Below are 14,858 nucleotides of genomic sequence, written 5' to 3' on the forward strand. Positions count from 1 at the left end.
GTCCAAATCTATAGCATCTGTGTACTGTAGGGCCCCCACTTAGAAATGAAGAGTTAAAACTGGTCTGGATTTCGCCAGCCAGTCACTGCCTCAGAGACTTAATTTTTTTTTTAAGATTTTATTTATTTATTTGACAGAGAGAGACACAGTGAGAGAGGGAACACAAGCAGGGGGAGTGGGAGAGGGAGAAGCAGGCTTCCTCCCTGCCGAGCAGGAGCCCGATGCGGGGCTCGATCCCAGGACCCCGGGATCATGACCTGAGCCGAAGGCAGACGCTTAATGACTAAGCCACCCAGGCGCCCCAGTCAGAGACTTAATTTGTAAATCACCCAGTATCATGGGGGGACAGGAGACCTAATGCTCCCGTGACTGGAAGCTGCTGGACATGGGGGGACAGTTGTGCAACAGGGTCGATGACCCAGGAGAGGCAGCAATCTACAGGAGAGGAAGCCACCCGAGAAGAAACGAAAATAAAGCAAACAGCAAACTATATCACAATCAGTGTAGGGCCCTCTGCGAGATAAAAAGATTTCTTTTTTTTTTTTTTAAGTTTTTTATTTATCTAAGTAATCGCTACACCCAAAGTGGGGCTTAAACTCACAGCCCCGAGATCAAGAGTCACAGGCTCTTCCAACTGAGCCAGCCAGGCGCCCCTAAAAGGAGGACTTTCTATAAAAAGTAAGGAATTGGGAAACAAAAACAGGCAGATATCATCCAACAAGAATAGGTAGACGAGAAAAACAAGCCAGTAGAAAATGTAGCCGATGACATAAAATCAATGTACTGGTTAAACTCTCAACTGGTTAAAACTGAAAACAGAATGAGTGACTTGGAACAGAGCACAGAGAAATTAATTCAGAACACAGCACAGGGCGCTAAAGAGATACAAAATATGCACGTGTCACTGAGACCACAAGTGACCCACCAAGGCCCCAACATACTTTTAAAGGAGTTCCAGAGGAAGAGAACGCAGGAAATGACGGAGAAACAGTATCTGAAAAGAAAAACAGAGGTGTCTTCCAGAAGTGGAGGTGGACCTGAGTCCTAACACTGAAGCGTCACCCTGGGTTCTAACCAGATGCGGCAGTGTATAGAGACGCCTGCAAGTTCTTTGATGTTCCCTCCATCAAGGAATGGAGTCCGAGTCCCCTCCCCTTGCCCGCACCTGGCCTGAGGGACTGCTTCTAATGAACAGAATATAGCGGAAGCAGTACTACAGAGCTTCTGAGGCTAGTTTAGGAAAGGAGGATCCGCTTTGCCCGCTCCCTCTAGGGATGCTGGCTCTTACAAGCTGGCCGCTCCACTGTGAGGAAGCCCGGGCTGCCTGGAGAGGATGCTCGCAGGCGTATCTGACCAATAGTCCCTGCTATGGCCCCAGATGACAGCCAGCCTCACCCTACAGACCTACGAGTAAGGACGCCTTCAAGATGACTCTGGCGCTGGCCACCATCTGACTGTAACCACATCTGAACCTAAGCGAGAACAGCCAGTGCATGGTTCTAGGGAACCAAGGGGTTCCAGATAGGACTAAATCATTGTTTAAGGTCTTTAAGTTTGGGGCGGTTTGTTATGCCACTAAAGCTACTTGGAAAATGAGGATGCAAACATAATTGCATACGTAGCAACACTGTAAGGCAAACGTAGGGGAGAAGGGAACAAAGAGATCATCTTAAAGCTGGTGGGGGGCAGTGGGAAGTCTTGTCGCCGGGCACAGCCCGCACGGCAGGGGACCCTACAGACTATGAAGTGGGCCACGAGTGCGTCAGACCCAATGGGGTACACAACAGTCCAGACAGATCCAGAGTGCTGAGTGGGAGAAGGGAGTCCACAGCGCCAAGAACATTTATGTAAATTAAAAACAACACACAAAACACGGTGCATAAAGACATATGCAAGATGGGGAAAGGGAATGGGATATAAAAGGAGTAAATACATTAAGCAAGGGACCTTTCACAGACCAGTGAGTGTGCTTTTAACAGAGGAATGTCATTAGCTTCTCTCTCTGCCCTTGCAGGCCAAATAAAAGCCCACAAATGAAAGAAAGTAAATACAAAGATGAGAGATCAGGAGCCTACGAGATTATGGTAGCCAGACAGCGAGATGCTGGTGACAAAGAATCTGGAACTGGAGCTGCCAAAGACAAACATCCGGCGGGGCAGGCACAGGGTTTCCCAAGTGGGGGGAAGTCCACCGACAAAAGGGAGGCTAGGACAAGTGTAAGACGGACACTTCCATCTCCCAGGACAGCTCAGGGACGCAGACAAGACGACTGCGCGGTTGATGAAGTCATCCGTGAATGTGGTTCACAGACGGGTGACACTCAGGAATGAAAGGTGGCCCGGGAGTCCTGAGCAGGATTAGAAACACGGTGACCAGCCAGAGAAGAAGGAGTCTGCTCGGCTTACGATGGGCAGCACTGTTCGCTGGGCGGCTGTCATTTCAGGCCGTTAGGTTGTGATTCACAATTTCGCTGTGTAATGGAGCTGGCTGAGATGAGGGGGTTTCGGTCCTGCAAACGGGAAGAACCGCTGGGCCGCAGAAGCTCTCCCCAACGAGCTTTGGGCAGTTAGGCCCTTCTGCTTCTTGGAGAGCAGCCTCCTCCAAGTCCAGAGTTTGCTAAGAATGGCTCTCTTATTGGAGATTTTCTAAGACTTTCTTGGAACCCTCCGACAAATGAGGAATCAGAATTTATTTACAGGAAAGATACATTTGTTCCTATCAATCTCATTTACGCCGTGTTCCAGGAAAATTGTATTTTTATTGGTCGGGGCAATTTCATGTAGGCTGAAACGGAAGAGGAAGGGGACTACAAAACAGAAGAGAAACAAACCCAACAGCATTTCCATTCTCTGAAGATCTGCTAGGTGCATTGTTTTCTCTTTTGTTCCACAGACCACTGAAGAAACCTGGACCGAATTATCAAAACGGCCGCATCAGGGAAGCGGTCAGAGTTTTGGCTGCCTTCCTAATTTCTTACCAGCTTTCCAACAAAGGGAGTCAGCTACTTTCCTGATGGCCATGAGTCTGCCTTTAAGCAGCCTGACCTGGGATTTCGAAGCAGGGGTTGGAGAAGAGAGGCCGGGGATGGAGAAGCAAACCCCAGTGCCCACAAGTGAAAAAGTTACCTCACAATTTCCATGGCACAAATGTGCAGGAAGCTCTTTTAGAGTCCCTGGAACAGTTTCCAAAGAGGGCATGAAAAGAATCCCAGTTCTGCAGGTTCTCTGCCTTGGATCCCACACATCACCCCTCCTCAAACCACAGAGAGGAAGGGCGACAGGTTTTACCAGTGATGCTCTGTTGGGCTCAAATCAAGAGAAATACACATACAGGTCACTTGTTCTCTATGAAAAAAACTCATTTTGCCTTCACTTAGTGTTGTCTTACCACGCTAGCAAGACTGGTCTGTAGAAGCCCAAGGAAACCTGGTGCCCACGTTACTGTAACCGAGGATGGTTTACTAATTTCTAGTCTGTGTGGAAGCAGGTGACAGAATGAGGAAAGGGGAGAAGAGGACCCAGGAAAAGCATCTGGACGACAGGACAATGAAAACTGCATCCCATAATAAGGTTACCAGGGCCCAAGTTTTGGCACCATTGTGGACTAGGGCAAGATTATCAAACTTCTGTGGATCTCCGTTTTCTCATCTCTAAGAAGGGTTTAATACTAGCCGTGGTCTTGTAGAATTCTGATACAGACGAAACACATCATTGCTCATCACAAGTAAATGCTCAAAGTCTGTTCAGCGTTTAAATTTAGGCTTTAAATCCTGCTTTGCCTTCAGAGGTATCTGTTTTTAGTCTGAGAGGGGTAATGTTTCCTCTGAAAATGTTCAGAGAATGTTAATACTATCAATATGAAAACAGATTTTTAAAAATAAGCTGAAGATGCCTGGAGAGACTCTTGGCCCATGTCCAGTGGGTGACTGAAGGACATTTCTTTCCCTTTCCTGTCCCCGAGAACTTACTGGGATCCAGATGAGCAAAAGTTTGCCAGGGTCCTGCACCCCATCCATTGATTCAGTGGCTCATGGAAGGGCCTGGGCACATATCCTCCAAAAGAGTTTCCAGTGATTCTGACACACATACTGAGAGCCACCGCAAGATGGAGGGGCAGACAGCCTGTTTCCCTGGCACTCTGATTCACGTCCAAGTCTCTCTGGTGTAACGCTCAAAGCAAACAAACCAGCTGAGTTAGGAACATTTTCTGCTCAACAAATATCCATGTGCTCCTTCACGTTTCTCAGTCCCTCTTTGGCTAAGGAGGGGGTGTCTGTCCAGTTCTGGCCAACTGACAAGTGAGCGGGGTGGGTCTCGTCAAGGGATGCTTTAGGTGATGGGTGCCATCAGCCTGGCCCCCTGAGTGACCAGAGCTCTGTCCTCTGCTTTGTGCTCATATCCCCACGTCTGTGCTGGACGTGCAATGCAAGCAAGAAATAAGCTCTTCCGGTGTGCCATGCCACTGAAATTTGGGGAGTTAATTTGTAACGGCTGTATAACCTACCCTTATCCTGACTAATAGATCAGCCACACAAAAGAAGAGCCACCTGAGACCCCCCCCAAAATAGCGGTTGGACGGAGAGCCCTGGAGCCAGACCCCACTCCTCTCAGCTCCCTCCTTCGTGGCCAGTTTAGGGATGGGAGTGTTAAAACAGGTGGTCTTTCTCTTCTTCCTTCCCTCTCTCTCCAAACCGTTTACGAATTTAAACTTAGCTAATACCAGCCATATCGTTCTCATACAAAGAAACGCCTAAGAAGAAATGCAACAAGTAAGATATGAACAAAATTCTATCAAGGACAAAAGAGAAGACTGTGTATGACTACCAAGTTGTTAAAGCTGGGAGATGCGGATCACTGACCGTAATCCACTTTTTGTTTAATTTGAAAATTAAGGAAAAGTATAAAGAAGAAACATATGCTTAACATTCCACAGCCTGGATTTAGCCTCTCTTAATATTTCGGCTTATTAGCTTTCTATGTCTATGTCTATGTATTTCTACCTATTCAAAGTTATACAAAAGAATACATTCATTTAAAAAATAAAATTAGGGGGCACCTGGGTGGCTCAGTCAGTTAAGCATCTGCCTTCAGCTCAGTTCAGTTCTCTGCTTGGTGGGAAGTCTGCTTCTCCCTCTCCTTCTCCTCTGTGCTCTCTCTTTCTCTCTCAAATAAATAAAATCTTAAAAAATAAAATAAAATTAGAACACTGTGGAAAACTTTCAGTACCCTTTGACCTACACTTCCAGGTACTTGCTTCCCCTCCTCACCATAACTATTATGAGACTGGTTTATACTGTTCTGGTCTATTTTAAATACATGCACACATAGCCAATGTAAATTTATACACATACAAATTCATAGTAAATATAAAGTACCATTTTGCAGCCCTGCATTTTCCATATCCAGACACTGTGGTCAAGAAAAGCATCATGGAGGGGGAGGCAGAGCGGAAAGAGCTCAGATGGGACTCAAAGCCAAGGAAGGCAAATCGGAGATGAATCTTTATTTAACCTACATAAGGTCACAACAATTTCACTTCCAGAAATATCTCCACTGTTACTGGTTTTTAGTTAAAAATATCAAAGAGATACTGACTTAGCATATAACAGGAGACAATTCAGACCAAATGAATGGCTGCTTCAGAGACAGACCGTGCTCTGGAGGCAAGAGTATGACACTAGAAATCTCATTTCCTGGTAGAGGTGGGCAGCCTACTAGTAAATAGATATTATAAATGAATGAATGAGTAGAAAAAAGTACACAATAAAACACACAGTCAACTTATAAGGTCATTACTCTTTCTAATAGGCCCTTTGGCTTAATTTGGATTCTTCTTTCCAACTCCTTTAAACGTGACCACCGATGGGACAAGCACCCTTGGACATAACAGCAGGTGAATATGAATCCTGAAGGTGGAACTGGTGTGTAGAACCAGTACAGTTCTTAGAAACTGGCACCAGTGGAATTTAGAAGTAATGGCTCTAGGGGGGGACCTTGAGGTCACAGAAGAGGATACTCTCTAAATGGCCCTGGTTGGTGAGTTGGTGGGACATGTGCTTGACCTGTGTGTTGCACCCCTGGCTGAGTGGCACGGCCCTGGAGCCTTCCATCCTCCTGGATCTCTAGGGAGAAGGACAGTGGCAGACACAGTGCAGCTCCAGCCCACCTGTCATGGCACAAACTTACAAGCAGCCTCCAGGATCTCAGCCTCATCTCCCCGAAGGAGACGGGGCTGGAAACGGAGTTCAGCCACATGGCCAATAATGTAATCAATCATGCCCACACTGTGAAACCCCAATAAAAACTTATACTGAAGTTCGGGTGAACTTCCCTCATTGGTGATACTCTGAGTATTGCCCGAAAAGGCAGTAACACCAGCCAGGGTTTTACCTGGAGAAGACAAAAGGAACATCTGCATTTGGAGCCCTTCCAGACCTGTGCCTCTTTATTTTGGCTGCTTCTGATTTTTTGCGATAATAAAACTATAATCATAAGTTCAAAAAAAAAAAGTGGCCCAAAGGAATATATGACAGGATTGTTACTTTGAAAAGCTTCAGAGTTAATGGTCTTCAGAGAGCACAATGTGTGAAGGAAATTTCTCTTTTTATCTGTAATCCTCCTTTCACAGCTTCCGCTCCCTTCCTCCCCAAAGGCTGCATTACCAGGAATTTGGGCTTACTTCCTGTTTAGTAGGACAAGGTGGGGGGGGGGAGGAAATGGGCACTGCAGCATTCTAGAAATTTCTTCGTCCTTTTTCCTGGCCAAGGAGCCACATGGCAGCCATTAAAAAATCTGGAGCTGAGTCCTCATTTATATTTTAAAAGACTTTAGCTGAACTGGGGGATTCCATTTGAATTACATGGGTCCTATGAACACAGAACAATGAAATCCCTTCATAAATGTAACACCACATTTAGGAAGCAAGAGTAACTGGTTTGGAAAAGACAGACACTTGTGTCTTCTTATCACTACTAGAGATACTGCCCCCTTCCCCTGCCCCCAGCCAAGTCAATTAACTAACACTAAGGGTTTTCCAGACATGTGGAGGGAAAGCAGAAGAAGTAGAGAGGGAGAAATTTGAGATTAAGGTGACTTTTATTTAGTTCAAGACAGTCTGTCTTCTAGTCTCTTGAATTTACTGTGGTGATGACCAGAGACTCAAAGGAGAAGTCAGATCCCAAGGATGAAGGAAGTCCAGGAGAGGTTGATGAAATTCATTTCCAGACATGATGAAAATACCCAGGTGGGACGTAAAGTACACAGAACAAACTCCTACCACCACCTTAGGCCATGAATTTGCAGAACTTTCTGAAGAATTTGTACAAGATCTCAGAAGGAACTCGTGTGGCCTAATTTTGATTCAAGTCTGACTCAATGGGACACAGATTCCTGAGCTTGTGGTCACAGTTTTACCAAAAACTTTACCAGACTATGCTTTACCAAACTATCTGAGGAAAGCACTGATCATTTTTGCTACATGGCAGTTGACCTAAACAACCAGGTAAAAGATGAAAATAGTGTGGAGAAGCTGGACCTACCATCCAAAGTCCCTCCTGTGGACTGCCCGGGCACCCTCTGTGCTCTACCCTCCCCACAACATTGTAACAACCTGTTGCCCGGCCTGTCTCCCCAACATCCTCCCAGCCAAGGACAGTGCCCTGTTTATCACTACAACCTCTCTGCCCAGCACAGAGGAGATGGCCAGTCATGTTCATGAAATAAATCAATGAATGAAGAGTGGAGTGCCTCCTTTTTAGGGTAATTAATCCTACCTTGCCTAAATTAAGCCCACTTCTTTAAGTGTGAGGAAATGAGTGGTTATATTACAAAGCATGAAGAAATAAATGATTATCTCATTTAATAACGAGCTGGACCAATAATAAAAATTGTCTGACTGTTGTTCCTTAGTTACTGCTCTGCCAAGTAGCCCAATCTGTTTAACTGACATTGAAGATCTAATTTAATTAAATCTTGAGCAAGGCTTAGAAAACCTACTGAGAGCACTTTGTTTAATTACAGGCGGGGGGCAAGCACCAATCCTATTGATCTGGTCAGTTCAAATTCTATACAGTGAATGTGGGCAATGAAAAAAAAAAAAAGTGGCCCCAGCTGCTTTTCAGGCAACTCTGACCAACTGTGAATTCAGACCTGCTCTAAAGACAGCAAAGGCAAATAAGCCATGTATCATGTGGTATCACAGAGATGGAAATGAAACTACCTTAGTCATTCCAAAGAGCTACACATCATGAAGAACAGAAGAAAATGAACCACAGGAGACAGATTCCTCCTCAGGGAAATAAAATATATTGGGTGGTGGTGGGTGGAAGCGATCCAACATTGAAAGTCTAGTAAACTGGCATTCAAAGGCAGCTAGTAAATTCTATGAGACCCACAATTAGTTTTGAAATACAGAGAGATTAAGTCATGGATAGGTATGCACATTCCTGAGGACATTTCCAGTTGAGGAAGAGACACAAGTTCCTCAACATTTCATGATTTGGATGTAATGGAAATACAGATTATATAAAACCATATTAACTACAAAACTTAAAAGGTAGTAATAAAGGTTGTCTAAGTGCTTTATGAGTATTAACTGATTTTCCTGCCTTGGATACTATTCTTATTCCCACTCCATGGCAGAGTCCAGTGAGACACAGAGAGGTTAGTAACTTGCTCAAGGTTCACAGTGACTTGGTAGGTCAGGCTGTGACCCCAGGTACATTGTAACAGTACCACTACATTACGCTGTTCTCATAATCTCCAGAGTTGGAGAACATATTTGCACAGAAGGGGGACTGGCTTTTCATCCTCTACTTGTCACAATCCAGAGCTGTCTTGTACGTTAGTAACTCAGGTTGAGAGGAGGAAATTTATTCTAAACCACAATATGCAATTACACCTAAGACCAACATTTCCTTCACAAAACATGCACCATCCGAATGTGCACACTAAGAGCAAGCACGCCTAATTAGGGCATTAGTCATAACAATCAGGGAGTGTAACCCAGGAAATTCCAGGTGGTGTGGACCTCAGCACTAAGTGCATTTCATCAGCTTGCCCAGATAAAGTCTTTGCTGACTGGGATGATTTACACCTGCCGATGCCAGAGTGGAGAAAGGCATCCCGTCCAGCTGGGGACTGAAAATAAGCTTAGGCACGTGAGTTCAGACAAAATCATGCTCAGATAGGACAGGTAGGAATGCTGGCCTTTTAATTATGACATGAGCCATACATGAGGACAGGAGGTGGTAATATTCAAAAATAGTCATTTCTTCCATATCCGTGCATAATGGCAGCCAAGAAAACTTGTGTGTGCATTTAGAACAGACTGGTGTACACATGCTGACCTTGCGGAAGACAAGTTATTTCCAAGGTGTTCTTTAAAAGCAAGGGAGCGAGAGCAATGGTGAAGGATGAGGGATCTACTAGACATACTTTTCCCCTCTAAGCTGGCTTTATCTGCGTGCAGAATTGCCAGTCAGAGCACAGCTAGAAAGCAAGCTGCAAATATTGCCAAGATTGAGAAAGACAGTAAAGCCGGTCTAGTAATTCAAAGTGAAGTTCAGAGGGTATGTTTCCGATCGAAGAATTCATTGCTCTACTCCAGACCAATCACAGATCAAATTCACAGCCAAACAAAGAAGTACTTGTGGGTTCCGGAGAGGGGGGAGAAAATACCCTGTCTTTAGAAAACTGAGTGCTTTAACAATTCTGCCAAACATGACTCTGCTGAAACATCAGCTCCTTCAGCAAAGGATGTATTTCCTAAGCAAGTTTTGGTGCCTTCTGTTCCAAAGGCTGCTGCAGGCCGTAGAACCATTTGGTAAGTTGGGGTGAATGCCAGAAATGACACATGCGTACATACATAAACACACACATACACACATATGATTGTCATAACCTTAATAAATGCACTAGAGGAGAGGACACTTCACATTAGACTCCCCGCAGGTAAGTGAGAGCAGGTACTACAAATTTAAAGAAAATTCTATAGAAGAAACTGCAAAGGGGAAAATTCTATTTATTTCTGCAAATTATAAAATATTATTAGTCTATCTTAAAGGAAGAACATTTTAATTGAGTTTGGGGAAGACGTGCATACCCTGGAGAATGGTTTGAGAATCACTGCACTGATAAAATTTTACCATCCACTTAGATTTGTGATCCCAGAGAACAGTGTTTTTTAAAATCTTACCTGCACACCTCAGCGCTTTCAAAACTACTCCCCTTTTGAGAATGACTTCCTGGTCAGAAAGGGATGGAGATTCCCAAGACTACAAGTGCCACAAAATTCTTGGGGCTGCCCTTGGCTCTTACATGCTTGTCTGTCTTCCAGGCCCACAGCCCGGGGGGAAGGCCTGGTCAAGGCCGCACTGGGTGCGCTCACCCGTCTCCGGAGCCGGTCCCGCTCCTCCCGGATGGCGTTCATGGTGGCCTTGGTCCTGTTCAGCTCCTCCTCTTTGCTGCACAGCATGGCGGTCAGGCTCTCATTCTCTTCCCTCAGCCCGGCCAGCTCCTTCTCCCAACGAGACCGCTCTTCGGCCAGGTTGGGATACAGGTCCCGGCCAAGTACCCCTTCAATCTCCTCGACTGTCTGGAAAACACAAAGACGAGCCCGGTGGGTTCCCTGGGAGCAAGGAGAGGGGAAGACAATAGGCAGGATGGGTGCGAGTGTCGACAGAGGAGTGGGTTCCACGGTCCTTTCGCTGCTAACACTAACCATGACTACCCCCAAATCACCCTCTCCCCATTTTCAGAGAAGGCTCTGTCACTTGCCTGGGTCACAGTCTGCGTCTCCCAACAGTCCCCAGAGTCAGAACAACACAGTCCCTTCATGGGACGTTTGTCTATCTGTGGCTCTGACGGCCACATCCACACAAATGCTTCCGTCCTCCGTCCACGTTGCGGGGTTGGTAAATACACACAACCGGACGGCAAGCCCGTCAGTGGGCTTCACAGTGCAAGTGCGAAGTTGCAAACAGCATACAAAAGCTAACTTGAAGTTTCCCAAATCACAGGCCTCCCATGCTGCAACTCTGGGATAGCAGAAGTCACATCACCATTTCCAGCTTTTGGTGTCACATCAGAATTCAGAGGGTGTGAATGAGGTTCAGTCCCAAGATGTGGAAGACAAAAATAAACCTCAGTGACACAGAAAAGACGAAGCTCACTGTAGATGCTTCTAAGACAGCAGGGATTTCATTAATTAATAAGACAGCTATGAGCGAAAAAGAATAGAATCTTAATAGTACTTGGAGAGACTTTTACAAATTCATTTAAGATGTAGTATTAATGGAGAAGAGACATGCCTAAAATTAGGGGGGAAAAAAGGAAGAAGTAATTCTGCTTGGCTTCAGAAACTATTCATTCCCATCCACTGCCCTTTGGCATAGGAAGCGTAAGTCAACAAACTGATATGGAAAAAAGAGGGAGGAGGACCATGTAGGGCAAAAGGCAGATGTGAGGAGATGTGAGGAGAAACAGGTGGTCTCAAAAATGCAAGAATGTGAGGGGATTACACCCTCGGATGCCCACATTGGTTCCGTGACGAAGAAATTACACAAATCTTGCCGTCACTTTCCACACTGGGGCTTCATCCTTCCCCTCAAATCTGAGGCTCTTCTCCGCAGCCCTGCTCCAGGCCCACTCTGTCCGTCCCCTGCTGGTTGGCAGAAACCCTCAACACCCTCCTGCCCTCGCAATGCTGAGGCCAGGACTAACACCCAAATTGACATTACAATCAAATACGGGGCCTCGGAGACTCCAACAAAAGAAACGCCAGCGGTTGCCTCCCCAAACCGTATCAACTATTTATAATTGCGATGAATGAGATGGGAAACCAGCTGTGTTATAAATATGAATCCTGGTTTACCTTGAGATGATACCACAGCGCTTTTGTGAAAGCCAGGATTCCTGTGGATAGAACCTTGGGCCTGGTGTCGAAGGGATTTTTCAATTAATGTGTCACATTTTCCCTTTACGTGGGCTCCTCCCAGACTTTTCAGTTTGAACTGCTATGCCTAGGTTACTAAGCTATGGTGAAGTCATACACGGATACCAGAGGCCCAGTATCAATAGGCCTTGGCATTCCCATTGCTCATGAGGAGTCTGTGCAGATGCAGCACATTCCTCATTCGAGCTCCCAAGGCACCAAGATGGAAGGCTGTGGAAGGTGTGGCTGAGGCCTCGTCCAGTGTGCTCAGGACAGATGACTCACTCAGGCCCTGAACTTCCCTCTTGTTAGCACCATGAATTGCTAACTTCTGAATTAATATACGAGAGGCCTTAAAGCTTAAATAAAACTTCCAAGTTAATCCTACAGCTTGCGAGTGCTACATGATGGGCCACACTAAAATGATACGGTTCAATACTAGGAGTCTGAGTTTTCAAGGAAACCGTCACTTTTGCTGAAAAGCCAGTGATCTTGACTGCTGACATAATGACTTTTTTTTTTTTTTTAACATGATTCAGCCCAACAAAAATTTACAGGGCTCCTACCTCTCCCTGGCGGTCCAAAGTATAGTACCGTTTTCTTAGAAACACTCATTCCTAAGAGGTATTTGAGAAAACCACACTTAAGAAGAAAGAGATCTGACCATTTCCCTCACATGCTCTCAAAGAGCCAGCCAGAATGGGGAGCGTATACCTTGATGGCCAAGTCACAGTGCTCACTGGCCGTGGTGAGCTGCTCGATGTGCCTGTCCACCTCGGCCACGGAGAGGCTACAGCTGCTCTTCTTCCTGCAGCAGACGACATTCTCCAGCCCCGTCAGCACCCTCTGCAGCTCTGAGTTCAGGTCACTGCAATTATCTGTGAGTGAAGGTGGACATGATGAGTTAAGCAGGCAGGTGGGGAATGGATGCTCTCCATTTCACTCACCATGAGGGACCCAGTCAGTAAAATGGAATGGCAACGGGAGCCTGATATTCTAGACTTTCTTTAATGCTATGCGGCCTCATGTCATAGGCTGCTGGTACGTACCGCCTCTGAGGCTTAGAGCCAAGGTAGAGCCTTTGTTAAGGAGTTTCAGACCACGGTCATTTTCTAGACAGCCATACCACACTAAATGCTCTAGTCTTTCACTGGAAGGGAGCTATGTCTCAAGTTCTTTGGTAAGAATAAAGAAGGGTCCCAGAAGAGGCTGAAATATAGAGGGGAAGTCCCTGTTGGGACTTCAAAAGCCTTCTGGTCAACCTTCCTCCTTAGCTATTCAGACAAGTACGACTCCAGAAAGAGTTTCAGCAAAGATCTCAGAGCTTTACTCAACAAAACAAAAAGGCCCAGAGTGAGCAGAGACACTAGGCATTAAAAAACAAAAACAAAAACGGTAAGAGACAGTCCTTGCCTTCAGTGAGCTTATAATCAGGACTTTTTTCTGATATGACCAATCAATGTGCTCTACCATTGCAGTTTAACCCACTTTTCCATCAGGGGAGAAGTAAACTCTTCTAATGAAGTTCATACTGTTCTCCATGTAAAGGTCTTGTAAGTCATTCTAATAATTTGATCCTGCCTTAAAAAAATCTGGGTTGCTTTTTTCCCTTAGAATTCTAAGCAGGCTCCATGACTTGGGGCTTGATCTCACATCCCTGAGATCATGACCTGAGCCAAAATCAAGAGTCGGATGCTTAACTAACGGAGCCACCCAGGTGAAAACTCTGGGTTACTTTTAATTGTTGGACATCTAGGGCCTGGTCTGGGAAGAAAAATTAATTATAATCTTAGTATGAGCTACAAATATTTTAGAAGATAATTCTGCTGGGGAAAAAAAATCCCCTTAAAGTCAAACACAAATAACCTGCTATTTTGGATTATAGCAAGACAGGTGTTAAGCAGCCTCTCAAAGGGCATTCCTCCCCTACATCCAGTCTGATTCCTACATGAAAGAAGCTCAACATCTTCAATTTCTCTTCTTTGTTTCTCCTCCCTTCTCATCACAGCTTCCATGCACTAAAACAGTCCATTGGGGCTTACCTTTGGAAGACGTCGAAAAACTCAGTACTATAGTAACAGAATATATCAGAATCTTTTGGTCAACCTTATTTGACTGCCTGGATCTCCCAAGTTACCTGAATCTAGAGAGAAGACAGCCCGAGGCTTTCACACCAACCAATGGATCCAATTATTCCCCTTCCTCTCACACCTACTCCTTCCCAGCTCTGTGAACGGCACCACCATCAGCTCAGTTATTCAGGTTACCTGTCAGGCAAGCTTCATTTCCTTTTGCCCCACATCCTTAAACCCAATCCACCTTGTGAGGGCAACCTCCGAAACTTATCCCCAAAGGGACCTCTTCTTACCATCTCCACCAATACCACCACAGTTCAGGCTACCATCATTTCTTCACTGAACCCACCCGAACAACCTCCAACCTCCACTCCCCACACTGCAGCCAAAGCGAGGCTCTCAAGGACATAAGTCAGATGTTACTCCCCTAGCCCAAACTACCTAATGGCGTCCCACTGTCATTCAGCTCAAGCCCAGACTCCTCACCAGAGTCTGTAAGACTCTGCATGATCAAGACTGATCATGTTCTCAAGGTGCAGTGCAGGTTGCACTGTGGAATTTTCTGGGGACTTTTTATAAATTACCCCTGTGCAGGCCCCACCGCAGACCAATTAAATCACAGTCTCTGGGGGGTAGGGCTTGGGCACTGGGAAAATTTTTAAAGGTCTTCAGATCACTCTCACATGTATCCAGGGTGAGAACCACGGACCCTGTCCTTGCCTCATCTGCCTACCTCCCCCCTACTCGCTCCGCTCCATTCACACTCCTGACCTTCTCTCCATCCCTGGAGCATGCCTCCTTCTCCTTTGCTGTTTCCTCTGCCAAGACTGATTTCCACCCAAGTCTCCACTT

General features: G+C 45.7%; 1 protein-coding gene across 3 annotated transcripts in view; it reads right to left on the reverse strand.

The window, feature by feature from the left end:
* Positions 1–14,858, reverse strand: part of MCC (MCC regulator of Wnt signaling pathway) — a 388,904-nt gene that overhangs the window by 53,631 nt on the left and 320,415 nt on the right. For all 3 annotated transcript variants that reach the window (XM_028102838.2, XM_088023429.1, XM_028102839.2), the window contains 2 exons: positions 12,646–12,809; positions 10,387–10,593 (listed from right to left, as the gene is read on the reverse strand). In XM_028102838.2, the coding sequence (XP_027958639.1) occupies positions 10,387–10,593; positions 12,646–12,809 (371 nt within the window). The remainder of the gene's footprint in view (positions 1–10,386; positions 10,594–12,645; positions 12,810–14,858) is intronic.

This window comes from Eumetopias jubatus, unplaced genomic scaffold, assembly GCF_037043125.1.
Source record: "Eumetopias jubatus isolate StellerSeaLion01/CBP00866 unplaced genomic scaffold, mEumJub1_p1.0 scaffold_5, whole genome shotgun sequence".
NCBI classification, from domain to species: domain Eukaryota; kingdom Metazoa; phylum Chordata; class Mammalia; order Carnivora; family Otariidae; genus Eumetopias; species Eumetopias jubatus.